Genomic DNA, 27286 nt, shown 5'->3' with positions numbered 1-27286 from the left:
GACATGGCTTATGTCTACCCTGAGACGACCACTTCTCTGGTTAGGGATGGAAGTTCTAGGGTTACCTGGTAGGCAAGTCCAAGGGGTGGCCACCCCCCTCGGAAGGACTCTCTGTAGTGGGTGCTTGGCACATCCTCCATGAGCCCAGTCCCGAAACCCTACCTGGGAGCCCCTTTCACCACCCATTCAAGGCTGGGTGTTCCTGTATTAGCCAGAAGGATGCTGCCAGGGGGTGCAGTGGAGCCGTGCCTGTCCCTGGTCGCCATAGGGGCAGGATGAGAGCACCCTGCCACAGCCAAGAGGCCATGACCAGGCACATGCATGGGATGCAGGGACCAAGAATGCCAGTAAGCAAAGTCTTACTCCATTTTTTTTTTTTTAATGACCAAGTGAACTGAGGCTGTTTCAGAGAGGAACAGGGCTCGCTCTGCCACATCCCTCAAACCCAGCATGACTCACCTTCCCTGAGGGAAACCCTGCCCTTCTGGACACTTCTGCTCCCTCCATGGCAGCATGGAGCTGAAGCTGGCCCCAGCAGCTGGATAAATGCCATATCCTAAGCCCTGTGGTGCCTGTTATGTTATGCCACAGCCACTCAAACCTGGTCCCAACCAGCTGCTTCCTTTGTGCTACCTAAAAGCCAACAGGTTTATAGGGGCTGTTGGCTGGGAAGTGACACAAAGCAGATTGTGCAACTGGGCTGCTTGCAGGCACCTGGAAACACAGGAGGGACAAGGTTTGCTTCACTCCAAGCCAGGGATGTCCCACCGGGCTTACAGTGGAGCATCCCTGGGCTGGCATTCAGCATGAAATGATACAGCAGATATGCTGAGAGCTGCATCCTCACTGCACTGCTGCTCCACTGTGGTGCTTAGTGGTGCTGGCTTTTTCTTTCACAGGTTGCAGACCAGGTTTTAACCAGTTAATATAAATGAGCTAACTTAAGGACACTGGAGAACAAGGTAAGGAGCTTTTTTTGGTCTTGTTTGACCTCTTTTAAGTGAGACAGAGCACTGGTAGAAGCAGAAATACCAGCCTACAGCACCCACCAGGTGACGCACAGGGATGCCACATTTCTTGCGTTGCCCTTAAATCCTGGGGTGGTGTTTAGCTAATTGTGGCTCCTCCATTTTGCTGTCAGTCTTTGAGCCCTCTGTGCTGCTCTGGTACAGAAAGATGATCATAACCACTTTGTTTAACTACCAAATGGCAGCTTTCTCATAGGGGAAAACTACCCAAATTTAACACCCCAAAGCCACCAATACTGCGGCCATGTCAGCACAGGAAGCACTAGCTGCAAAATTTGGGGTGTGTCACAGGTGCTGCTCACACACAGCTTTTAAAATCCATTTTCAGCTGTGAATGGCACCACCTTATGCTCCCAGTGACTGGTGTAAGCATGACTCAGTCCTGACTCACATAGCGTCACAGTTAGTTGCACCCACTCACTCACCTGCAGTACAAGGAGCTGTGCCCACCTGCTCCCCTTCCTGTCCAACGCTCCCAGTGCTGCCTGCCAGGAAAACAAACTCCAAACCCAAAATTTCAGACAAAAAGAAAGCTGCAGTGGGACTGCTGGCCACCAGCTGTGTGTCAGAAGGGATGTGCAGGGGCTGGGTGCAGGATGCTGCCCTTGGCTCAGCGAGCAGGGAGGGGACAGCGGTATGGAGAAAGCAGCAGTTTTCTCTCCAATGCTGCTGGGGGTGCCTGGATTTAAGCATAGTGGAAAAACAGGGAGGAAGGCAGAGATGGATGGGTTGGACCCTCCACAGCTGAAGCATACCCAGTGAACCAAGCTAAAAGCCAGCAGAAGGGAGCCGGTCTTGCTGCAGCATCTGTTGCCATAAGAAACATTGTGGAGTCTGATTTTATGCTAAACTTCTTTAACTATTATCATTACAACCATGTAAAATACAGCATCAAATACGCTGGACAGTCTGTTTGGATCAGCATAAAAAGGAATAATTGACTTATTTTTTTAAAAAATTCCCTACGACAACCCCACAAAAAAAGCACAGACATCAAAATGTTTTTTCTTTTAAAGTAATAATTATAATACATTAGAAAGATTCATGGAGGAAGCGTTCCACGCTGTAAACAAGAAGAGCAATTAAAAAGAAAAGCAGATGGTAGCCAGGGTCTCAAAGTGCATGGCGAGAAACCCTGACCTTGACTGTCGTCCCACACTGGAGCCAGGCCCTAGCCCTGGTCCCCATGGCTCCTGCTGCCTGCTGGTGCCACAGACACTCAAAGTGCTCAATTACAGACTCAAAACAACAACCCAAACCCCCCCCGCCCCCCCATCATTGGTCTTTAAAACTACATGGAGAACAACAAGGCGAGAGCTGTCCCAGGGCTGCAAGGGCAAGGATGGGGGGAGATGCTTTCCTGAGTTTCCTCATGGTGAGAGGGGCTACACAGCTGAGGCCCTTGTGGAAGGCTGGGGCTTGGGCCAGTTATTTGCCACCCTCACCGTTCTCCTTCCCTTCCTATTCCAAGCAAAGAGCTGAGGCTGGGCCATGTTCTGCCCACCCCTGCTGCCACAGACCTGCCGTGGCCACGCCATCTGCAGCAACAGGCAGGGAAGGAGAAGGGATTGGTCAGCTCCTAATAGATTAGGCACTGATGTGCTGAAGTGAGAGCATTACTCCAAGAAAAGGAAGCCATGGTCCTGCCTCCTGCAGCTCAGGCTACTTGGCCCCAGGAACTCTTCCCAAATCTGCCAGCTTTCAGGGGCTGAATGTTGAAGAGGAGCTGCTTAGGTGGCACAGCGAGGGCCTCAGAGCAAACCACCTTTTCATATGTGAATACTGCAAAATATCCTGGACACATACTGGGTGAGGAGCCCCAGTGCACATGCAACACTGTTTAGGCTGTGTGCCCAAAATGAAGGGAAAGGGGTCTTAGCTCTTGCATGCATTAGCCAAATGCTCAGACATGGTAGCAGGAGTCTTGTGTGTGCTTCAAGGAGAGGACAAACCCCCAAGCTACAGAAACTAAGCCAAGAGGTGACCACCAGCCCTCAAATGCTTCTCGGCAAGCTCCAAAGGCCAGTGGGCTGCTAGCAAAAGGCAATCGATATGTGGCCTGAAATACTGTATTTTAACACACCAATAGGTTTAACTATGGCATTGTTACGGGGGGGGGGGGGATGGATGACAACACGGATGACACAAACCAACAACCACACACACAAAAAAAAACCACCCCACCACAACTAAAACCCATTCAAGCACTGTTGTCCTAGAAAGGACCTGCGATGTCTCAAAATACAAATAATGATGCACCGCTCGACTCCTCACAATACCCCTGTGAGGTAGCTAATAGGGTTCTCCCTGCTTTGCAGAGGGAGCGAGGACAAGCAAAGTTAGAGACTCAGCAGAAGATGGGGTCTCTGAGAGCAGGGGTTGCACCAGAAGCTGAGGGTGCTGTGGTCTTGCCGGCTACATCCAAACAAAGATGGGGGTGTGCCTTTCGACACTGTCCTTGCTGCTAACAAAAATCACCCCATGCACATAAGAGGGGAAAAAAAAAAAAAACCAAAAAACACAAAAGCAAAACCACACGACCAACCGACCCTGATAAACCCCAGAAGGTCATTTAGTTGGCAGTTTTCTGCTGTGGTTCCAGGTAGGCTTCAGCTTAAGTTATATTACTGAAGTAGCCTGTGAGCTAAAAACCAATTTTCAACATCTCCTTAGAAATTAAAGCTTTTGCCCAGGGTCTCCATTGAAGGGATGGGAATCCCACCTGCAGTCCGCCCTAAGGTGGGATCACCCCTTCTGGACAGCCACCCCATCAAATACAGCACATCTGGACTAGTTTATTTCCTGCTGCTTCCATTGATCTTACTGATGACATCCCTTCACCTACAGCGGTGAAGATACTGGGAACAGGAGTTTGGACCAGCTCTTTCAGTAGGGTGAACTGTTCCCAGGTCTCTGCACGCCTCCAGCGAACGCTTTGGGCTGTGTGGCAGCACCCCCCTGGGATGGGGAGGAGATGGACAGGCCACCAGGACTTGGTGCACAAAGGGCAAGTGGGCACTCATCACGTTATCTCCTCAGCAGTGGGCTGTGGTGATGTTGATGCTCTACAGCATCATCTTTCAAACCTCTGTACCCATGTTTCCTTCCTTAGTTGTTGATTTCCAGGTGGTCTAAACCAGAAGGGCTGAGATGAGGTTCTGGGCAATGTGCTTCTCTTCCCCAACTCCTATGCTGTTTCCACCCTGACACTTGCTCAAAGTAAATGCGAGCCTTATCTTGGGCACCGTGATTAAACATCACATCTCCAGCAGCTACCTACTGAAGGCAGGAGGTTCCTCAAGGCAGCAGGCCCGTTTCCTGTTCAGCCAACGGAAAGGCAGCAAGCCTGCTCGCTGCCCTGGACCTGCAAGGGAAAGGCCACTCAGCCCAAGAGACTAGGCTTAACCTTCATCGCTGTTCTTGTCACCTTGAGAACTTGGGAAAGAACCATCCTTCTGGTGGTCCTTCACCAGGGGTGACACCAAGGAGACTGCCCAGGGACTCACCAGCTGTTAAACCTCCCCTCCAGGACACCATCCACCACCACAGCAGGAGCCAGGTACAGCCAGGCACTGCTCTGTAGAATTGCATAGAGTAGGCAGCGGGCTGCCTGCACCCTGCCAGGACGCCATGGCCCCATGTGAAAATGCTGCTGCCTACAACCATGGGTCTGGGAAAACAAATAAAGATCTATTGCTACAAAGTCCTTTTAAAGGAACACTTTTGGCTGCACTGATGGGGCATTTTAAAGAAAGCATTTTGGACTCCTACGCCTTGCACCATGCTTCCATGGCCATGGGTACCCACAGCAGGCAGGAGCAAAAGAAAACACGCAACACATTCACCAGCCCTGCCTCTGCCCCAACACGCAGTGAGGCTCAAGGAGCTTTGAGGAATTAAAAATGAAAGCGCTTTCCAATTTGTCCATAGGAAAGATGCGAACCCAATTTTCTGGTGCCTCTTGGCGCGCCAGCAGCCACCGCTCCATCTTCTTGCTGGGTGCTCGTACCGAAGTATAGCTCAACAGGCCACAGCTGCTGTGCTGTCACCCCGACACAGCCCTGCTGAAGGCAGGGTGTCCCAAAAACAGGGTGAGGGTGCTGTACCAGCACCCACTTCTTCTCACTCACCTCCCTGCCATCCCCACTAAAACGTCACTGATTTGGGCAGCTTTGCCAAGGGAGGAGAGCCTGAAAGGAAACTATTCTCTGAGTGGGATTTGGCAACCTGCAGCGGTAATTTTGGTTTGGGGCTCAGCGGGGGTCGTGGGGCTTTCAGTGCATTTAAAGGTTTCTGGAGGCCTTTTGGGGCATCTACCTCCTCCAGGTCCAGCATAACAGGTGGTGGCATGGAGGTGGCAGGCAGGGGACATCCAGTCTCTGGCAGAGGCAATGCCATCTGCTTTCTGTTCAAGAAGTCCTGCTCCGTCGCATGGGCCAGGTGGAGGGGAGTGGTGGTTTTGATAATGGTGTAGGGGCTGTTCCCCTCCACTGTGGGGGACGGTGCCCGCTGCAAGGGGCAGCCCTCGCCCAGCCCCACTGCCTCCGACTTGCTGCTGGGTAAGAGGGGCACACTGCCGCCTGCCAGCCCGTGTGCAGGCAGCGCGCCCAAGTGCTCCAGCCAGTGCGCGGTGCCGGTGGCGCTCCCTGGCCCGTTCTGCTGCAGGCTGGCAAGCTCCCCTGTGGAGGCAGCCTTGGATGCCAAGTGCTTCAAGTCCATTTTGTCCAGTAGCGCTGCTCTGCAGCGCTTCTTGGCCATCTCCTCCCCATTCTTGCTCTCGGGTGAGCCATTGTGCTGCGACGTGCCAGAGAGCTGCTGCCAGCTGCCCGGTGAAGGATGAGGGGGTGCATCGAGCCCTTTCTCTTTGCAGGGGGAAGATGCTTGTTCTCCTACTGGCACGGCAGCAGGATTTGGCTGCCATACCACATGGTCCGTAGCAGAAAGCTCAGCGGTACTTGAGTCAGGAGGACTTGGCATATTTTGGAGAGAGGAGTCCAAGGAGCTATGCCCAGCTGGGGTGGGGAGGGAGACTGACTTGTGGTCCCTGATGGCATGACCAGGAACAAGAGGCTGGTCCAGAGGGAGGGCTGTGGGCAGGAGGTGGTGATGGGCCTGTGTCTCACTTGCCTTCAGAAGAGGTGGCTGCTGCCCTTCCCTGGTGGGCTCCACCTGACCCTCCTCTCCTGGCAGCCCCTCACTAGGAGGATGCAGGTAAATGTCCGTCGCTTCAGCTGCTTCACTGCCTTGGAGGGTAAGAGTCCTCACCTCCACTGCCGTTGTTCCTCCGGGTGCCCCGGGGCCATTGTAGGGATGGGGCTCCCTGTCCTGGGGGTGCTCACCCACCCGGCCGTTCTGGCCGTTGGCTGCCACGTTGCCCTTCACGGCTACTGGGTTGAGGGAGAGCTCCAGGCCGAGGGGTTTCCGTGGGAACTCCTCAGGCTTTGCTGCATCGGAAGCAGAGAAAACAAAACCCAAACCGTGCATCAGTTCATTTTTGCAACTGGCATGCCCCCACCCAGTGGGTGCCAGCCCTTCTGGGCTGCCCTGGCTCCCAGCCATGCCAGAGGGATGCTCTGGTCCCCAGGTGACACAGGGACTGCTGGCTGCGCTCCTTCCCCTCTACCTACCTGGTGGGGGAAGGTCAAATTTCATCTTGCGCAGTTCAGTCATCGAGACCTGCAGTTGCTCAATGACGGCATCATCCTCGTACTGCAGGGAAGCAGCAATTTTCTCCTGCAGGAATTCCCGTAAATCTTCCAGCGTCATCTTCAGCAAGCGCTCTGGGAGACAGTAGAAAGGAGTAATGGCAGCAGCACGGCCAAACTGCAGGGTAGTATGAGCATGGGTTGCATTGTTTTGGATTTATCTGGGATTCTGCTGCTGTTCCCACTCCAGGATGGGACAGCCTGAATGTTTTTGCCTCTCTCCCACCTTCCTACTGTTGCTCAGGGTTGTTAATACATTTACATATCCGTGCCACCTCTGGGCAGGAACTCTGCAATGGTGGGTCGATGGTGGGGCTGGGACCAATGCTGACCTGGATGAACGTTTTGGGTCATTTCTGGAAGTTCTCCCCAATACCTCTAGGAGGAGGAAAAGCTCCATGAGATAGACCCTGAGCATCAGACTGAACAGCTGCTGCCAGCAGCCAGGGACACCAGCTTGCACCAGCCAGCAGGCAGGGATGCAGGCAGGGATGCTGACCCATGTCTGGGATGCAAACAAAGATGGGATGCAGGCAGGAATGCTGATCCACACCACACATTCCTCAGGGAGGAGAGATAATTTCACAGCCAGATAATTTCTGCCAGCCTGACAGTTTCCCAGTTTCCCAGTCTTTGCAAACAAATAGGATACTTGAAGATATATTTCTGGATAGCCTGTTCTTCATTCAATGAAGGAAGAGCAGGGTGGCTGTTTGCAGAAGCCAACACATGCAGTCCCATAAATCCCATTGGCCCAAAGGTTCCCAGCATCCAATATCAGCATCACTCCTGTCCCAGACTAAAGACCTAACAGGGTGACAAAGCAAGGCTGTAGCTTATGGGAGCGGAAGGGTTCAAAGTCCAAAGATCTTGAGGTAGAAACATCACTGCCTTAATGTTATGTAAGAAAACCAGGTTTTGGCCATTTTAGAAGTCTATTAATGGGTTTATTTCTCCCTGTACAGCCTTTTCAGCTGAACTGCCACATTGAGCTTTGCAGACGGCACAGTTGCTGTCTGCATTGCCCCTAAACACGTGTTCATAGAGGACATGGGGCACAGTGTACAGAAAGAAGCAGCTGTGAGCATTTCAGGTGTGGTTTGCTGTGTTCTGAGTGCAGCACTTCATCCCTTGCGGTATCTCATTTCCTCCCCGGAGCATCAGCACAGGACTGTGCCATTTGGGGCCAGCTCAGGGCACAGAATAGGCTGGTAGTGGCCAGCAAGGCTTTCCGGGTTGGCAGCACAAGGGTGGCCCAGCACAGTGCCACCTCTGCCATATGAGACGTGCTCTGCTGGGACCTTACTTTTGTGCAGTTTGAGGATGGTGTAAGCCATGGCCGTCAGCACCCGCTCTCCTTCCAGGATGTATATATCCCACAGCCGCAAGGTGAGGGTGAAGGGGGTCTGTTTCAAATACACAAACAAAAACCAGCTCATTAGCACCACACTTGTTAGCATTGATTGATGAGATGAAGACACAGAGGTTGGTGGCATCACTACATCCCCTCACACCAAAACACACAACAGGGCAATGCATTGGATGTCCTGGATTCATCTACAACACAAAAAACTATTTTATCATCTATGGTTTTGCCTTAAAGCTAATACCCTTGGGTGGCTGGGAAAGTACTTAAAATCCAGCCATGAACACAGAAAAAAGAAGAAACCTTCCACACAGGCATACTAGTACATGGATTCTGCTACTCAGGAGGGAGCATCATGACCTTTCAGCCTTGTGGGCGCCCAAAATCACTCCTGTATCCACCCAAATTGCCCAAACAGATGAAGGGCTACTTTTGGGATAGGTCTGAAAGCCCAACAGTGCTTCACTAAGCATTAAAAAAAAAAATCATTCCTTTGGTGTCTAGAGAAGTGGTCTTCCTTATACACAGGCCTATTTCTACCTGCTAGAAAAACCTCTGCAAGAGGTTTTCATTTGCACCCGGACCCAATCTGACAAACATGAGTGAACTAATATCCAAAAATTGCCTCCCAGCAAAGACTTAAGGCACCACACCAACATGGAAATTAATACTAGTCCTACTGTGACACTGTAGTTCAAATTTAAGATGCTGTGCTTACTCTCCAGAGTTTGGCACAACTGGCCATTGCAGCTCTTTTACCATATGTTACTGCAGTTAAAGGAATTTTGCATTTTATACAGCTTTTAGTAACAGACTGCAAAGCAGTGAGTTCCCTCTCAAGGGGAAGAGGTCATCCACTGTTTTATAGGAGATGGGGCAGCAGAAAATTGAGGCTGGGGACACACAGATGTCCTAAACATTATCAAGTCTGGATCTTGTGTTCATGCGTGCAAGCACCATGCTGCCCCTAAAAATAAAGTAGTCTTGGCTCAGGACTGGCAAATTAGCTCTGGACAAATCAGGGTAATTTTCTCATGCTTTCATGTGTCTCCAGTGCCCAGCCCACTCCTTTGCCTGCAGCTGCGCAGTGCTATTTGTTCAGGTTTGTGCCTCCAGCTCTTCTCCCTATGTTGTTTCTAGAGCCAAAGTGAGGTTAATTGCCTTTGCAGCAGTGCCAGTGGGCAAGAGAAATATCTCTCCTGACTTTGAAGCTTACGCTGGTGCTGCTGAGCCATCTCCCAGCAACCACTTGTGATGAGGCAGCAGGAATTGGCTTGTCATCAGTGACATGCAGTTATTTTTAGCTTCTCCGTTATTAATTTTTTTGCCTTATGAGAGTATGCATAATATCCCACCTTACAAAATATTAACACCTTCTTCAAATTATGATACTTTTCAAAAAACCAGGCGGATTAACCATGCATGCAAGTGGTGGAGCAAGGAAACAACCCACAGAGCATCCTCACCCGGTCAATGAAACACTGCAGGAACCACTTGGTCGTGTAAATCCCCGTAGTCATCTGCTCCTTGTCCTAGGAGGAGACAGCAAAGAGAGACAGGTGTTTCACCTGGCTGGCTGCTGGAGGTTCAAGCAACTCATAGGGTTTTGGGGGAGGTTGGTTGGTCGGTTTATTAACGCTGGGGTCTGGGTGCAGGACCTGGCTGCGGTTTGTCTCCCAACAAAGCCCCTGCTTTAAATACCAATGTTGAAGGCCTGCTTTGGCCCTTTGCCCGAGATACTCATTGGACCTGATCCTTGATGTGGCTAGACTTGAGCCACAACTTTGGAGAGGGATTTCTAGAAGCTTTCCTTGCCTAATATCTATACCAGGGATTTACAAAAACCTTCCAGGAACCTAAGTGACGCACTCCTTGCAGACTACCATTTTTGTTTCCATAGCAATTACCATGCGAGCCTCTTGGAGCACCACAAAAAATTATTAACCCCAAGTATCCCACAGCTGAATCCAGACCTGCAGTCGAGCCAGCTTTGCTAGCACTACGTCATTTTTATGGCATGGCTGCTGCAGGAGCAGGACAGCCTGACAGGCTAAGGAAAACTCTTAAAAACCTCACCAACATGACCCCAGACTATCACTTTTCCATCCCTGTCTGGTTCCCAGCACAGCACTCGCACACAGCTTTGCTTTTTCTGGCATGGCTGATGGCGGGGCATGGGCGGTGCTGGGATGCACAGCACCCTGCACATGCACAAAGTCGATGTGACCGCTGCTGCAAAGCCAGGAAAGCGGCAGGGATGGGAAGAGAAAGAAGCCCATGGGATTAACAGCTGGCTCCGGTCTTCGCTTTTGGCTGGTCCTAGGCACCTGCAAGCCCAGGGAGCCTTTGGGAACGAGGAGGCAACAAGGAACTTTGAGTTATTCAAAATCCTCCCCACCCAGGCTCCCCCAGCCCTGTGGCTATAATTGAGTGAAAACCTGTCCTGGCTCTGTTTCACTTATATGGCCAAGGCTGGCTCATTTGCAGCACTAAAAGCATGACCTGTTGCACATGATGGCAATATAAACAGCTTTTCCTGGAGCCTGGCCACTGAATACAAACTGTCTACAATAAATGCAAAGGGTAACAAGGGGGAAAAAAAGGGAGCAGGTGTTGCAAAATAGCTGCCTAGATTTAGACTGCAGTTGATGTGTCCTGCAGATGCTCCTCCAGCCACCAAATGGGCTTGTACCATCTGCTAGAAAGAAAAACAACTGGACGCAACAAAACACACAACAAATCTAACATACCTCCTGTCTTTAAACAACAGCAAAGCATTACTGCAAGCACTTGGGGCTAATAATTATTGAATTAGGACTCCAGACAGTCCAGCATCACCCTTCGGGCTTTGCAGCTGGTATAAGAACACAGCCCAGCCTCGCTGCTGTATGCAACAGCTCGTTTTGCTGCAGGCTCCGTGACCCTTCCTGCCTGGCTTTCCTAAGGAAGCCTTTAGATTTTAGCGGTCCCTACACTAATGACAATCAGCAAGCAAATGACAACCATTCACCTGAGCAAGGTTCAGGCACCCCATTTAGTAAACACCTGCCTCTTTGCAGCTGAAGCAGTCTTATGTGGTTAGAACTTTGTTCAGTTATGCATCTGTTTCACAGAATGTTACACTAATTGCTTCAGCATTAAAACACAGTATTAGTATGGGGAGACTGATAGCAAAGAGATACCATGTGCTTCTTCAGTTTGGGAAACAGTTTACTTAGAATCTGCTCGTGGTGAGCTTGAAATCTCTGCAGCTTCGGGAACCCAGGAATGAAAAAACCTTAATGAGAAAAAGATGAGAGAAATAAAAAAATAATCAGAAAAGCTCTAGGGCAGTCACGGGGACAGCCTGATTTTCTAGAAACTCATCCCCTGCATTGCCTGTTGAAGTCAGCTGGGCCACAGTGTGCCCAGCTACCTTCCTTGGCATCCCTCCCAGAGCCCACCCTTCATCCCATCTACTTGGGCAACAGCACCCTCAGCACAAACCCCAGCTGGTCCTTCTCACCTCAGCCCCACAGAGCAGACCCGCTCACCTCCCCACTGCCTGCCTGAGGCTTGGCTTGGCCAAGACCTCTCTAAACACATCTTGGTGCTTACCAAGGTTCAGAGAAGAGCTGAGGGTGTTTGAACACCTTGTGTTCAAACAGCTTGTGCAGCACCCTATAATCTAGCAGGACGTGCGTTTAAGACTGTCCAGAGTTATCAAGCCATAAGGCTTAGCCCGCCGCTCAGAAAATAACCCTCTGTGCATAGATTACTGCTAACCACAAGTAACGTGAAAGGATCTTTAATGTGTTTGAAGTAAAAGAATATAGAACATTTGGTAGAATTACATCTTCATAAAAACACAAGGACATGTAGCTCATGGCATGCTAGAAACAGAGCATTACACGATGGTCTTGGATGTACTTCTGTGAGACTTCTCAAAAACTTGTAACCTTGAGTTAATTGATTGCCAAGGGCAAGGCACTCTGGAGGAGAGATAGTACCTCTGTGGAAGTGTTAATTACTGAGTGCTAAAGCTCACTGCTGATAAACCACATTTTTCTCTGATGAACTTGTCTGCCTGCAAGAACAAAGTTCAGCTCTGTAGTCAGGTTCCGTTGGCACACAGTTAAGCCTTACCCACTTTAAACAGGTTCGTGAGGAGAAATGAGGCTCTACTGACCAACCTAAACAGCTTTCCCTCCTGTCACAAGAGCCCCTGTCCACATCCCACCCCAGTCTTACCGTGCATTGCATGCCGCTGGTTGGTCAGTAGCTGTGCCAGTGCCCAAAATGCATCCTCTTCATTTAAGTACATCAGGAGGATGGCTGCGATCTGGCTCATCCCTTGGCAGTAGCTCACTTCCTGCAAGAGCCAAGAGAGGAACATGTGTTGCCACACCGTCAGACCTCACCATGATGCTAAAGCTGCAGAAGTAGGTCAGGCTGTCTGTGCCTCCCTCTTCTCTTTCAAGGTCTGTCCCATTTCAAGGTCTTTACTGTTTATGCTCAAATTCACACCTCCCATATGTCTACAGCATCTACCACATCACTGTCTCACAGTGTGGTTTGGGTCGGAAGGAATCTTTGAAGATCATCTTGTCCAACCCCCCTGCCAAGGGCAGGGGCACCTTTCACTAGATCAGGTTGCTCAAAGCCCCATCCGACCTGACCTTGGCCACTTCCAGTGATGGAGTATCCACAACTTCCCTAGGCAACCTGTTCCACTATCTCACCACCCTCACTGTAAAACATGTCTTCCTATGTCCAGTCTAAACCTACTCTCTTTCAGTTTGAAACCGTTGCCCTTTGTCCTGTCACTACAGGCCCTGGGAAAAAGTCTTTCTGCCTTTTTTATAAGCCCCCTTCAAGTATTGAAAGGCCATAATAAGGTCTCCCCAGAGCCTGCTCTTCTCCAGGCTGAACATCCCCAACGCTCAGCCTTTCTTCATGGTAGAGGTGTTCCAGCCCTTTTTGTGGCCCTCCTCCAGACCAGCTCTAGCAGGTCCTCCAGTGGGAGGTGAGGGGCTTTCAGGCAATGCCCCCCACCAGCCCTGCTCAAGCCTGGATGGCAAGGGATAGAAACCCCAAATAAGAGGTGCCTGCAACTACTTCAAGGAATAAAGCATGGGATGATAAACCACATATGGCTCCGATACTGTTTTGGATTCTTTCAGCCACGTCAGCACTGAAATAATTAAAGAATAAATAAATCTGATAAGCATGTATGAGGGAAGGCAGGGTCTTTGTTTCCTTGACTACCCCCCCCCCCCCCCCCAGCACTTTCTGTGCCTTTTGGAGTAATTGTCCCCTCCTGGAGATGGAGGCAGTAGGTTCAGCTGCTAATTTAGGCTTATTCTGCTCATGCCCTTCAGCTAAAAATGACTGGTTCGCTGTAATAAATCAGTGTTTTCAACAAGAATGCCATTCAGTGTATGACAAGAAGTCAGAAACATGATGGACCCTCAGCCAGGAGGCTAGTCTTGCTGGAAGGCCAAAGGGCAATCCCTTGTTCTTTGCTGACACTTGCCCAAACCGCATCTGCCAGATGTCATTTACCAGGTGACAAAATGAACAGGGCAATTGAAAGAACTGTGCAAAGAGTCTTAGAGTCTTGTTCTGCCTGTGAGTCTTGCAGCTGTCTGTACAAACCAGTATTAGGACTTAAAATTGGAATTACCACTGGCTAAATGTACATGTATGTACAAACATACAGGTATACACATATATAAAAAGCTTTTTAAAAATCTTTTTTTTTAATATATATATTTATAAAAATAAAGCTCAATGCTATTCACTTTAACTGGACTAACTTTACTTACGGTGTTATAAACCGAGTATGCTGACAGGACATGGAAGAGTGCCTGTTGCCTGGGGAGAAAGAAGGATATTAAAACACTGAGCACCTAAAAAATGTACACACACAGGGCAAAGGCTCTGAAAACACCCAGCCAACTTATGCCTTTTGCAAGGAGCAGGGCTCACAGAACCAGGAAGCACCTTGATGGGCACATGGAATGGGACGTCTTCCTTCAGGGGGGAGTCACCAACAGCCCCGTGGAGTGGGGCTGAGCCATCCTGATCCATCATCAGTTCTCCTGGAGAGACATGCATGTCCCCACATGTGCTGTGTTCAACACACCCACTCTTCAGGTTTGAAGTAGTGGTGGGTTTTTAATAGACTTGGAACCACCCAGGCATCAAGTGTTACACATCCTGGGGGAAAGCACTGCCACAATGTTGTTAGTAGGTTCCTTTCTCCCTTCCTATCTTGCTAAAGGAGTCACCACCATACAGATACACAGTGCAGGCTTCCTCCAGACTGTACGTCTGTGTAAGGCAGCCAGGTGTGACTCCTCCAAATGACAAAGCCACTCTACCAAACCTCTCCAACCCTGTCTGTTGTGGAGGCCACGAACACCCCATCCCACCTTACTCCCGACAGACCCACCCCATCATCCCAGCCATCCCAAACCAAGCCCTCTGCAACTGAAACCCTAGCATCTTGGTAGACAAGTCATCACAGCAGGCTGATGCTTGGCTCAAGAACTGGAGCTGAACATGATTGAGTGTGGACCTGTCTGAAGAGAGAATCAGCAGCCCAACGTCTGTGGGTCATACCATGTGCTGATGGTTTGTGGAGCAGGCAGAGATGGCTTTGCTCTCCTGTGAGCTGCTCTGTGCCAGGGGGCTGCTGGCCACCCCATCCAGCTCATCCCACCACACACACCCACTGGCACAGACGCCCATACAGCCATGTGAAGCTTCCTATACTCACTTTACTCCGTAGCGATCCCGAAACATAATGTGGTTTCTGAAGGTGCGATTAACGTCCAAATCTATCTGTTTGATTTCCGATGAAAAGCTCTTTGCTTGTTCTTTCATTTGCTGGCACGAAGAGGGGCAGACAAGAGGAAAGAGTCAGACACCATCTCAGCCAACACCTCTCCACAAAGCGAGAAGGCATGCTTTCTACAGCAGGAGTGGCAGCTTGTGAGCTGCACAGAGCTATCGCAGAGCGACTCGGGGACACTGCCACCTTGCAGTGAGCAATGATCTGCAGCCCAGAGCTGAATCCCTGGTTGTGCTGCTGGCCCAGGGAGAAGGGGATGACCCCACACTCACGCTACGACAGCAGCAACTGCCAATCCAGCCTGCACCTATCTACCAATGCACATACCAAGTTTTCAGAATCTAAAACTTTTACAATTAAATTCCAATCTGATTTCTTTTTATTTTTTTGCAATACCCAGCCTGGCTGTCAAAGTGTTGAGACCTCTGTTGGCGCTTAAGGAACGATACACTTCTACAACCAACATGCAGACATAAACACCGAGTCCCTGAGCTTTTCAGAGGCTCAGTCATAATAAAGTCCAAACTACTAGAACACACTCTATGACGTGATTGCCAACTACTATTTGCCCTGCAGAAGAGCATCATCTTCATACAGAGTTTCCACCAGAAAAGCAGTTCCCAGGTATTCCTTTGGACTGGTGCAAATTTTAAGGAACGGGCAGCGTCCAGAACAGAAGATAAACCAAGAACCCCCATGTTCCCCCCATGCTGGCTCATCATCCAAGGCAGCATCACACAGATGGAAGGAGTGAAGTCTGCTGCAAAAAAAAGGAAATTCAAACCAAAGCTAAGCCCACCTCAACCAATTGCACCCTCAGAGTCCCTAGTTCAAGATGCTCCATGGACAGTCCCATTCGTAACCCACTAATCAGCCCTCTGCATGCAGGCAAGGTCAATTTTGCTATAGGCAAGCATCCTGTCTCGCAGCCTTTAAATACCACTGGTGATCATGCAATTGCCCTCCTTTTTTAATATCTCCAGGCTTAATTGCATTAATAAAATACATTTTGTGACTGTCTTCAGGCAGCCTGAGATCCACTGGCACGGTAGGGGCAGCAGAGATGAACAGCAAGCCCAGCTTGCCTGAAGCCCAGGCAAGAGATCAGGACCCCTCCTTATTCACACAGGAGGACAGAAAATAGCACATCTACACAGATACTGAATCATCTGCTCCAGCAGCTGCCATCCTATGAATGCTTGTCAGCCTGATACAAGGTGCCTCCAGGCTGCTGTTGACATCCCGAGGTGGCCACATCAGCTCTGGGGAACACCAAAAAGTCATTAGCACCCAGATCTGTGTCTAGCACAGCCAACGCTCACAGCAGTCACAGCATCTCGGGAATATTAACTCTAACCTTGAAAGCAGCTGTATGGAGAAGCAACAATGCAGGGGTTATTTTGAATTATGGCCTGCACAAGACAAGGGAGGATAAAAGTGACAATGGAATGAATATCTGATGAACAACATAATTTCCCTGCTGTAAATCCTGTGCTCTCTGCATCCTATGGCTCCTTGCCCTCTGTAAAGCAGGCAGACTACCTGAGACAAGATGACTATTCATATGCACTGGGTCACTTCAGTTCAAATTTCCCTGCTAAAGGCCCTCTTGTTTTCCCTGCCAGAATAACACAAAAATCTCCCAAAGTAAAAAACTCTACTTTGGGGTTTTTTTAAAATCACTGCACCTGAATAGCAGGTAGCTTGCACAGCGCTTTGTCACCGTCATGCACCCAGGAGGCTTTATTAATTCTGCAGACAGTAAACAAGAAGCCCTGGACAGGTTGTTCTTTCTTCCCTTGTTTAAGTAACCTGGGGGCTCCACAGATGCTCTGCCAAGCTCATTAGCACGGCGAGCCCTGCAAGACAGTGGCAGAAAAGAGGATGGAAAGCTGGAAGACTCATCCCAGGGATGTTTTATAAAGCAGCAGGTAAAAGCCAGGATGCCTCTGCTCTGCCCCATGGCCAGCACATTTCTCCTGCTGCCTTCTCAGCTCTCCTCAAGCCCTCTTGGTCATGCCTATAAAACCCCAGGGAGGCAGAGCATCGCACCCACACTGAAACCAAGTGTGGCATGTCCCATGGTAGCCTCCAGGCTCCTGCAGCATCAGGAACAACTGAGCTGCCATGCCCTTGAGGAAGACTTGGAGACTTTCTCAGAGAGGACTTAGAAGATAGCTGGGATAAGATAAAGACCTACGGAAGCAACTGGACCAGGCTTTTTGATTGCATCACTCCAAAGGCAACATGGACACAGGGAGCAAGGTATCCTGCTTGGCTGGAAAAGTCGCTCCTCTGCCAGCCTGAGCACAGGGGACAACATCTTTACAGAGGGAGCAGTAGGTAGAAAAAAAAAAAAAAAGATATAAATCACCTGGCATGTGCCAGGAGGTACTCTCAAAACTCAAGGCATATACAAAAGCCAGGCTTACGTGCCAAGGTTCATGCCCCAAGGAGAAATGGGGTGGCCTTGGGACCAGCCCCTCCAGGACACAGGGGTGGGGCTGAGGCTTGGTCCCTTCTTGAAAGCAAAACCCCTCATCCAGGACCTGCACTGCGCCTCTTCTGGAGGAAATAGGGGGAGAGCTAATTGCTGGCAGCAGGTGGCACCAAAGAAGAAGAGGATTAATATGAGCTTGTAGGGGGTTTGCATCCAGCAAAGCCTATTAGTCCTGAAGCTCCTGTTAATCACAGACCCCTCTGGAGCACAAACTCCTTTCGACTTTCATTTGTTTGGATTGCTTCCCTGCCACACAGCTTTGAGGGAGGGAGCATGATAAGAATCTGTGTGCTGGGAGAGCTTTATTATCTCTGCTTATTGCCGTGAGCCCAGCCTGCCTTCCCCAAGTCCCTGCACATGACTCCATCCCAGTGGCATCTCGCTATTAACATCTAAACTTGACTAACTATAATGAGTGTTAGCATCAACCTGCTGAATAGGCAGGGATTTTTAGAAACACCTGCTGGAAGCAGCAGTTGGCCTCTGAAACATAACTGTCTCCACAACACCCTGATCCTCGCCCTGGTACATGATGCAAGCTGAACTGTAACACAAATTTGGAAAATAAGGTAATCATCAACCAAGGGCTTCCACACACTGCCTATGGAAACAGACAGCGTCGAGGAGCTGAGATGCCTGAAATAAAAAAATAACAAAACACAGCAAGCCCAGTTACTCGGGTTCTTGATCAATGCATGCTCCAGAAATTGCTTATTTTATACCAAGGAATCCAAGCCTGCAGCATGCAGTGCTCTGGTAGGAGGCAGGTTTTTCTCCTATCTGCAGAGAAAATAAGTGATTTTTAATAGAAAAATGATTTTTATTTTCTTTTTAATAGTGATTTTTAACAGAAACTTTCAATACAGTTATAAAAAGGTTGAAGATGGAAGATAAAAGAAGCCACTTCAATCCAAGCTCTTCCAACACTGCCAGTCAACTTCGAGCTGCCCATTAAGTTGTAAGCCAGGACGCTGTGCTCAGAAATGTTCCCCTCAAGCTTAGAAGACCTGCCCTTACCCCACCTTTAATTGGGTTTCTCGACTAATGACTCATTGTCGGCTGGTTTAAGGCTTCTGACCCTGCCCTGCTGCTCATTTTGAAAACCCCAAGTGAAGTTTTCAAGCACATGGAGAGGTTTGGGCTACCCCCATCCAGCACCTACCCACTTCAGGGTACTCATAGCTATTCCATGTCACGCCAGAGAGCTTGCGGAACTGTGAGCAGTACCTTTACTAAGCTTTCCCTCAGGATGGGGTAACACCGACACCATATCTGCTCGCGGCTTCCAGCAGAACAAATGGAAGCAGTATGTTAGGGAAAGCAGCTGGCTAATGTGAAAAAAGGCCCCAGCCTAAAATACACATACGCACAGATAAAGAGTTTATCTCCTTTGCATTTTCAGCCCTCACTAATTTTAAGCCTTTCCTTCTCAGAGGTCACAGCAGTTCACAGATGGGATCAGGCCCTACCACCAGTGCATGTCATAGGGCATTCAGCATGCCACTACCCTGCGATGGAGGAGGCAAGGGCTGAGGGGCCCCCCCACCCCTGAAAGCATCACCATAGGAACCCTCATTTCCCTCCTGCCCATGTGGGTGGAGATGGAGACACCTGCATCTGCCATGGGTCTGATTTGCCCCAGCCAGTGAAGACCCACCAAACCAGCCTCCCCATCACCTTGCTCCCATTGTCTTTGCCAGGAAGAGCCTGTACCTCATATTTTCCTTCGTTCTCTTTCTTCATCTTCTCAACATCCAGCAGAAGTGACCAGACCTGGCCTCGCACCTGAAGCGGGATCCCTTTGTACACTCGCCGGCACATCTGTGGGGAGGAAAACGTGTGTAGGGTGAGCTGGTCCTGGCTGGTAGCAGAACAGATTTGCTCCACGGTTTGCTGCTGTAGACCACCAGCCATCTGAACAGACAACCCAACCAAACACTTCTTCTGCCTGTGCTGGCACAGAGAGGGCAAATCCAATCTGATGGATGAGCTGAGCACCTGCATCCCTCAAAGACACCTACTCAATCAAAATCAAGTCACCACTCGTGCTTTTTAACCTTACTGGAAGAGCTGGACACAGACCATCCCCTGTATACATGGAGACATCTAGGTGTTTCACAGTGGTCACATTCCATGTACACCAGCCCGCCCTTGGAATGCTCTCCAAGGACCAGACACAGCACCCTTGGCTTTGAAGCCTTTGATCTGACTTGGCATGGCTGTTAGCACCTGGATTCTCAGGGATCAGGAGAAAAATACATTTCTTCTTGGACAGGAGAGCCCCTACCACAAGAGCCACAGGGATGTGTCCACAGCAACTCCTGTGGCTTAACAAGTGGCAAAGGATACTGTGGGCTACACCAAGGGCTCTCCCCTGAATGTGCAGGGTACTCCTCAAGTGCAAAGGGGGAATGGGGACAAATGAGCATGTATCCCTCCTCCTGCCTCCACATGTTCACTTCATCTCACAAATGCCTCTTCCCTTTTTTCTTGTCATAAAGCCCTCTCTCTCTAAAGAGACCATTAAATTTCAATGGAAAACAGAAAAAAAGAGCTTTTGTTCCATCCCTGACTTCTCCCATTAAAAGGAAAAGCTTAATAAAAAATAAAAAAGCCTCATTTCTCAGTATTTTCCACCCTTTCATTCATCTCACCCATGAAATGCCTTGCAGCTGCACTACATAGCCAACTGCAGCACTCCTCCAGGTTCCTGAGGACCCTGGGGTATGCTGAAGGATCTGCTGCGTGCGCCCAAGCTCCAGATGTGGAGGGGATTTATGTTGTGACACGGCAATCCCTTGGGAGGGAACAGAGGTGCCAGATTCCCAGTCACGGGAATGAGCTCAGGGCTGAGTGGGGTAATGGCCATCCAGACAATCAGCTGGAGCTACTGGCACTGCCTGGTACAAATCCATCCAACCTCCTTCAAAATCCCTCTTCTGTTTCTATAGGGTGTTCTGCTTCACGCATTTCAGGCTGATGCAAGAGAAGGTCTGCAATTCAAAGAGAAGCATCAGGATCCTAGCAGAAGGTTTTCTGGATGTGGTCCTGCCACATTGTCTTTGCAACTCTTACACCAAGGTGAACATCTGCTCCCATCTCACATCATCAGCTTTTTTCACTTCTAGATTGACTTTTTAATACCAGCCTATGCACAAGGTTGCACTGTGTTGTCAACCCACCTAGGCTTGCAACCTCCAAGAGCACAGACCTATGCTCCTCATTTTGTTACTGTCTGCACGGCAGCACTGTGCCTACCAAGCGCAAAACACAGCAAGACAGCTCTTGTCCCAAAGAGCTACTGTGAGATAAGACAGGAGTTGGGGTTCAAGTAGACAGGCTAGGAGACAGCAAAGAAATAACACCACTATCCCAGTCAAAATAAGTATATAAAATAGCTATATAATAAATACCAAGACCACCACATAGTACTAGGAGAGCTACATGTGTGTTAGAACACTTTTCTACCACATTATGGTAAATACTTAGGTATTTCTGCTGACACAGAAACTGTCAGTGCAATGTATGCTGATCCTGTAAGTGTAATGGACCTTCAACATTTAAAACCCCGTTCTCATCACTTGCCAAATGCTTGCTCTGTTGTTTAAGGTGTTGCTTAGCACCAGCTCTGAAGGTACAATGCATAGATAGGCAAGACCAAACCCTACAGAAATCCTCTGCAAGACCCTGCCCTCCCTTCTGTATGCACCAAGTAAGAGCTGTCCCCTACAAAGCATCTCACTACCAAGACATGCCCATGGAAGGCCACCATCCTATTCAACAGCATCCCACATTTTAAGTGGGACATCACTAATTCACCATCTGCACACTCAGGGGAGCCACTCCTGCTCATCCAAGCTCACATGAGGTGGTGTTTCTGGAGGACAGCAAACCTTCACGCCATGCTGGACAGCTTCATCCCCACGGCTGAAAGACCAAGGAGATGAACACGAGATTCCCATTCCCTGAGAGTCATTAAATCAGGATGACAGAAGTGCAACGCATCAGGATACACAAAGCAACCGGGTTAGATAAACCACGTCCCCAAAGTGGTACTGGTGAAGTACCCATGAAAGCCTGGCACCCACAAGCGCTCATGACTTCATGAAGCAAAACCTGAGACAAGATCAAGAACTGGAATATGTACCAACTCAGATAAAATCACCAGTTCAGAAAAATTTATTTCTTTATGATGGATTAGGAGAGACTGACTGACAGCTGCCAAGGTAGAAGATGATGCTCAGCTCCATGGGAAGAAAATAATTGTGTTTTGAATTCCCAGAGCTGGTATTATTGTACTTTAATGAGTACAACCCTCACTGGCATACAGCAAATGTCTCTAATGATTTTCTCCACATGAGAATGTGGCAGGAAGAGGGGAGTTACAAAACATGCTGAGATGGAACTGAACTGAAACGCCTCCCTGTTATTTATCCAAGGACTTTCCTCCTCCCACCACCTCCAGATGTGAAAGTGATAAAACCTCAGAGCTGTGAGTCACACGGAGCAAAAATGAGCAATTTTCTGTCGTCGTGAAACTTGAAGGAAAACAGAGAAGTTACCATTAAAAGCAGCATTGACGCTGGGATGAACTGATGGAGGGAAGGCAGCAGGCTATGGCAACTCCTGCTCCATGTAAGAAGGAAAAACAACCCTCAAGGTCACCATCTTCTGCCTCTTAAAAACCGCTCAGCACTTACAGATGGGAAGGGAGCACCTAGACCATGCCCCATACGGACTGACAGACCAACACACGGCAGGAAGAACATCCCATTTCACAAACGGAGATGCTGGTGGTTGAAGTGATGGCTCAAGATGCTATGTAGAAAGACTGTGTCAGAGCCAACGACTGCTCCTTCACCTGGATGTTCACAAGTCCATGGGGCTGGATGGGATCCATCCAAGGATACTGAGGGAGCTGGCAGAGGAGCTCGCCAAGCCACTCTCCATCATTTATCACCAGTCCTGGTCAACCAGGGAGGTCCCAGATGACTGGAAACTAGCAAAAGTGATGCCCCTCTACAAGAAGGGTCGGAAGGAGGATGCAGGGAACTACAGGCCTGTCAGCCTGACCTCGGTGCCAGGAAAGGTCATGGAACAGATCGTCTTGAATGCCATTACGCAGCACATGTAGGACACCCAGGGGATTGGGCTCAGCCAGCATGGGTTTATGAAAGGGAGGTCCTGCCTCACTAACCTGGTCTCCTTCTATGATAAGGTGACCTGCTTAGTGGATGAGGGGAAGGCTGTAGACATTGTCTGCTTGGACTTTAGTAAGGCCTTTGACACTGTCTTCCACAGCATTCTCCTGGAGAAGCTGGCTGCTCACGGCTTGGACAAGTGCACTCTGCGCTGGGTTAAAAACTGGCTGGACGGCCGAGCCCAGAGAGTGGGAGTGAATGGAGTCAAATCCAGTTGGCGGCCAGTCATGAGTGGTGTTTCCCCAGGTCTCAGTGTTGGGGCTGGTCCTGTTCAATATCTTCACTGATGATCTGGATGAGGGGATTGAGTGCACCTCCAGTAAGTTTGCAGATGACACCAAGCTGGGTGGAAGCATCGATCTGCTGGAGGACAGGAAGGCCCTACACAGGGACCTAGACAAGCTGGATCGTTGGGCTGGAGCCAACGGTAGGAGATTCAACAAGGCTAAGTGCTGGGTCCTGCACTTGGGTCACAACAACCCCATGCAACGCTACAGGCTTGGGTAGGAGTGGCTGGAGAGCTGCCTGGTGGAGAAGGACCAGGGGGTGTTGGTTGACAGCTGGCTGAACATGAGCCGGCAGTGTGTCCAGGCGGCCAAGAAGGCCAACAGCATCCTGGCTTGGATCAGGCCAGCAGGAGCAGGGAGGTGATCGTGCCCCTGTACTCAGCACTGGTGAGGCCGCACATCGAGTACTGTGTTCAGTTTTGGGCCCCTCACTACAAGAAGGACACTGAGGTGCTGGAGCATGTCCAGAGAAGGGCAGCAAAGCTGGTGAAGGGTCTAGAAAAGAAGTCTTATGAGGAGCGGCTGAGGGAATTGGGGTTGTTTAGCCTGGAGAGGAGGAGGCTGAGGGGAGACCTTATAGCTCTCTACAGCTACCTGAAAGGAGGTTGTAGCGAGGCAGGGGTCGGCCTCTTCTCCCTAGTAACAAGCGATAGGAAGAGAAGAAATGGCCTCAAGCTGCGCCAGGGGAAGATTAGGTTGGATATTAGGAAAAAATTCTTCACCGAAGAAGCTGCCCAGGGAGGTGGTGGAGTCTCCATCCCTGGATGTATTTAAAAGAAGGGTAGATGTGGTGCTTGAGGATATAGTTTAGTGGCGGACTTGGCAGTGCTAGGTTAACGGTTGGACTCGATGATCTTAAGGGTCTTTTCCAACCTTAACAATTCTATGATTCTATCTATGATTCTATGACTGAACCTGCAGTGTTTAAAACTTGCCCTGGGTTTTGCCGTAGGATCATCCTCCTTTTCTAGGCTTTAACATAGAAAGCTTATGGCACAGAGGCCATCGTCACCCCATCCCCATGTACTTTCCTTCCAGTAGATGGGATGGGGAAGACTATAGAAGTACAGACCTGAGCTCTATCCTCCTGCATCACAGATCTCTGAGAAGTACCCAACCAAGTGCTCCAAGTCTTTAATTAGAATGGTGGAGTCACTGCCGTTAAACGCAGGATGTTTCTTTTCAGTAGTTAAAACACTGAGGTTAAAAAGGGTTTGGGAGGGATGGGCTGGTTTTTAAAAGCAGAACATACACATTTCAGCCCACTTTCACATTTCGGAGCCTGTCACTGATAGCTTCTCATCTCTGTGCGTGGTCCACCAGGAAGAGACTGCAGGAGTAATGCCCAAATTTTGGGTATGCATGGCAATTTCACTTTCAAGCCACCATACATCTTCAACACCCTGAAGTGGGGGACAGCCCCTTTCCTCAGTTCTTTTAGGGCTCAAAGATTGATCCATCTGGAGAGGAAGGACGATTCCACTTCCTCCACAATGATGGGCTGGGGAAGCTGGGCTGTGAAAATCTTTACCTGGAGTGGTGGGTGAAGCCTTGACCACCACCACCCTGGAGAAGGGGACTTCTTTTTTGCACCATAAAGCTGGCTGGCTGATGATGTGGCTGTGCACTTGGCAGCCTGGACTTTGCTGCACACGGTTTTCTTTCTGTATGGATAATGGTTGCTCCCAACTCAGCTGCTGCCCCTGCAGCTGGAGCCTTGGCTATGCCGGATGGGGTGCCAGCAGGTCTGTGGGGTCTTCAGCAGCAAAGCAGGTGTACGTTTAAATCCTAAAGCTGATGTGTCATGCATGCGCATTTACATTTAATACCAGGGCTACCTTTAGGGGAGAGGAAAATGCTACCTGCCCTTCCAAAATGGCAAAAACAAGCAGCATAAGTCACTCTGCAGCTCCTAGGCACAAACCCCTTTCTTTCCCATGGCATTTTCAGGCAGGAGACCTGACTTCAGCCGCCCCTGCCATGACAAATGTCTGCTGGCTCTCCCCAGTGTTAGCAGATTAGTCGTTCCTAGGGATCTGTGTCAGTCCATACAGAGCCCTGATTCATCCTAAACCATTTTGCTGGCATGCACTGGATTAAGTGCCCTGCACTCCCATGACCTTAGCAGAGACAAGGCTACCCCTGTGCACAGAGACAGGCTTTGCCTAAAAACCAGACATCTCTGGCTGAAGACATCCCTCTCTAAAGGTCCCATCCCACATGGCCAACAGCAAGAAGCAGCTTACAAATAATGCAGAGGTCATATTCTCTTCCTACGACTGATACTTCTGGCTGAAATCCACTTATTTGATGGCTACAATGAATAAATTATCCCACTATTGAGGCTCACACAGAACAGTCTTTTTTCCTCTGCAAAACTGCACTGCCTTAACCGTGTATATTCTTACGTGGCACCAACCATTTCCTAACCTTCCCAAGCAGAGTCAGGGTGGGATTTAAACTCAGGTCTAAAACAGCCATGAAGAGGACACAGACCACCTGAGCTGTGCTGAACTCCGATTTACACAATTTAGCCCTTCTTTGCAGGTTTGATGTACCTCAACTCTGCAAAGCAGTGTGGTCCTTACATGGACTCTTATTTTTATGGACTCCTTTCCCTTGTGGAAGCACAGCCAGGAAATGGCACTATTGCATCAGTCTAACCTCATCCATGCGGGTGTTAATTTCAGTAGCAACATCAACAAAAAGTAAATCAGATCGATACAAAGTCCATCTAAGAGAGAGATGGAGACAGATCTGATGTGGTGATGAGCACAAGGAACCCCAGGGCACCACTTTAATTAAGATAATCCTATTTGGTACTCATGCTGAGACAGGTTATGCCAGGAATGATTTTAGGCATAGCTGGGCCATCGTGGACTGGAAGGCCTCTGCCTTCCGACTGAGGGGGATTTTCAGCCTTATTTCCTATAATCTGTGACTGCCACAACACCCTGACTGCAACCAGCAGCACACAGGGATGCACACTGGCAGCAGGTGGGGGAACAGAAATCAAAACCTGTGGCTCTCTGGTGATGGCTCATGCCAGGGGTCTCAAAAAGCTGCTTTATTGCCCGGTGATGGGTGGTTGCCTCGAGGCTAGTGCCCTGGTCAGATACACAACCTCCCTCCTCCTGCTGATATTTCACAACACAGAAGCTGAGACAACAACATAAACCCCAATCAGGTACTAAGATGCTGCAAAACATGACAGCCTGCTGCATAAGCCAAGCATCCTTCTTCAAGTACTCAATACAGGCAGCTGTCTGCCAGCTCCCACACATGAACCGAGACTCAGACACTTGGCCCTGAAGTTCAAAATGTCTGAGCCTAGAAAATAAGATGGGTTTCTACACCGCTCGAACAAAGCCAAAGTAAGGGCAGCTTCCCTGTGAAACTGCCTGGGGTTCCTGCAACAAGACTTTTTCCCTCTAATGAAGTGCAGTCTATCAAAATGAACATCAAAGGGAATGCTCCTGTCTTCAGTAAGAGGTTTTTTTCAAAGATGACATCCTAGTCTTTATTAAAATAACACAGTGTTGCTGTCTTGTGACACTCGGGCTTCCATTGTGTCAGCAAAGTGCTGAAAACGAACCTGAAGGAAACATGCAATGCAGATGTGACAGCCTGAGTGTTCAGAGAGGGCACAAAACCAACCCAGTCTGCTTTAGAAAAATCAGATCAAGGGCTTGTCACATTTACTTTAGCTAGAAAAAGCCTCATAACCATCTGAAGGGCATGACTGTGATCCCAGCATAAGGTCCTTGAAACACCACGTCTGATCGGCATCTAGCCATGGCAGCAGCAATCTCCAAGCAGCATCCATGCTCCTGACACAAGAGCATGGCCTGCACATCCAGGTGACGGATAAAACCTAATGTTGTTATTTTTTTAAAGCACTTTTTTTGTGTCTCTCAGGATCTTTGCACTTAGCACCGCATGGCTGCTTCGATGCACAGACCCTTCTGCCTGCACTTGCATTGGTGCAAAGCAGTGGGGTGTTAGTCTGGGCAGGACTGAAACCAAAGCTCCTTTCTACTCCCTGGGGTCACCAGACTGCTCCTTCCCTGCTTGGGGCCGAGCACTGCTTCTCCATTTGCTGGGAGGGGGGATGGCCATTTCCAGTCCCCCAGCACGGGGACAATGCCACATCTGTGCCCAAGAGTCATCAACCATTTATGGGCTGTTATAAATAACATCATTTATTCCATTACAAGACCTTGGTGATTTTCTGACCCAAAGACCCTCAAAACCCGCTTGCTGGTCTAGCCCCATGCCATCCAGCAGACCTGAGCGATGTTGGCTGCAGCGTGCTTAATGCACCCACTGATTATTGAGGTAAATCTAAAAGACTCACAGCC

The 27286-nt window shown here is 49.5% G+C and overlaps 1 protein-coding gene across 9 annotated transcripts in view; it reads right to left on the bottom strand.

The window, feature by feature from the left end:
• Positions 1–386: 386 nt before the first annotated feature.
• LOC142057781 (USP6 N-terminal-like protein) overlaps positions 387–27286 on the bottom strand; it is an 85918-nt gene continuing 59018 nt past the window's right edge. For all 9 annotated transcript variants that reach the window (XM_075094474.1, XM_075094475.1, XM_075094471.1 and 6 more), the window contains 9 exons: positions 19151–19258; positions 14863–14972; positions 13907–13955; positions 12330–12450; positions 11282–11376; positions 9566–9631; positions 8040–8139; positions 6656–6808; positions 387–6472 (listed from right to left, as the gene is read on the bottom strand). In XM_075094474.1, coding sequence (XP_074950575.1) covers positions 5175–6472; positions 6656–6808; positions 8040–8139; positions 9566–9631; positions 11282–11376; positions 12330–12450; positions 13907–13955; positions 14863–14972; positions 19151–19258 — 2100 coding nt within the window. In that variant the 3' untranslated portion in view covers positions 387–5174. The remainder of the gene's footprint in view (positions 6473–6655; positions 6809–8039; positions 8140–9565; positions 9632–11281; positions 11377–12329; positions 12451–13906; positions 13956–14862; positions 14973–19150; positions 19259–27286) is intronic.

Source organism: Phalacrocorax aristotelis, chromosome 5 (genome assembly GCF_949628215.1).
Source record: "Phalacrocorax aristotelis chromosome 5, bGulAri2.1, whole genome shotgun sequence".
Taxonomy (NCBI): Eukaryota; Metazoa; Chordata; class Aves; order Suliformes; family Phalacrocoracidae; genus Phalacrocorax; species Phalacrocorax aristotelis.
This window is presented reverse-complemented; position numbering and strand designations above follow the sequence as displayed.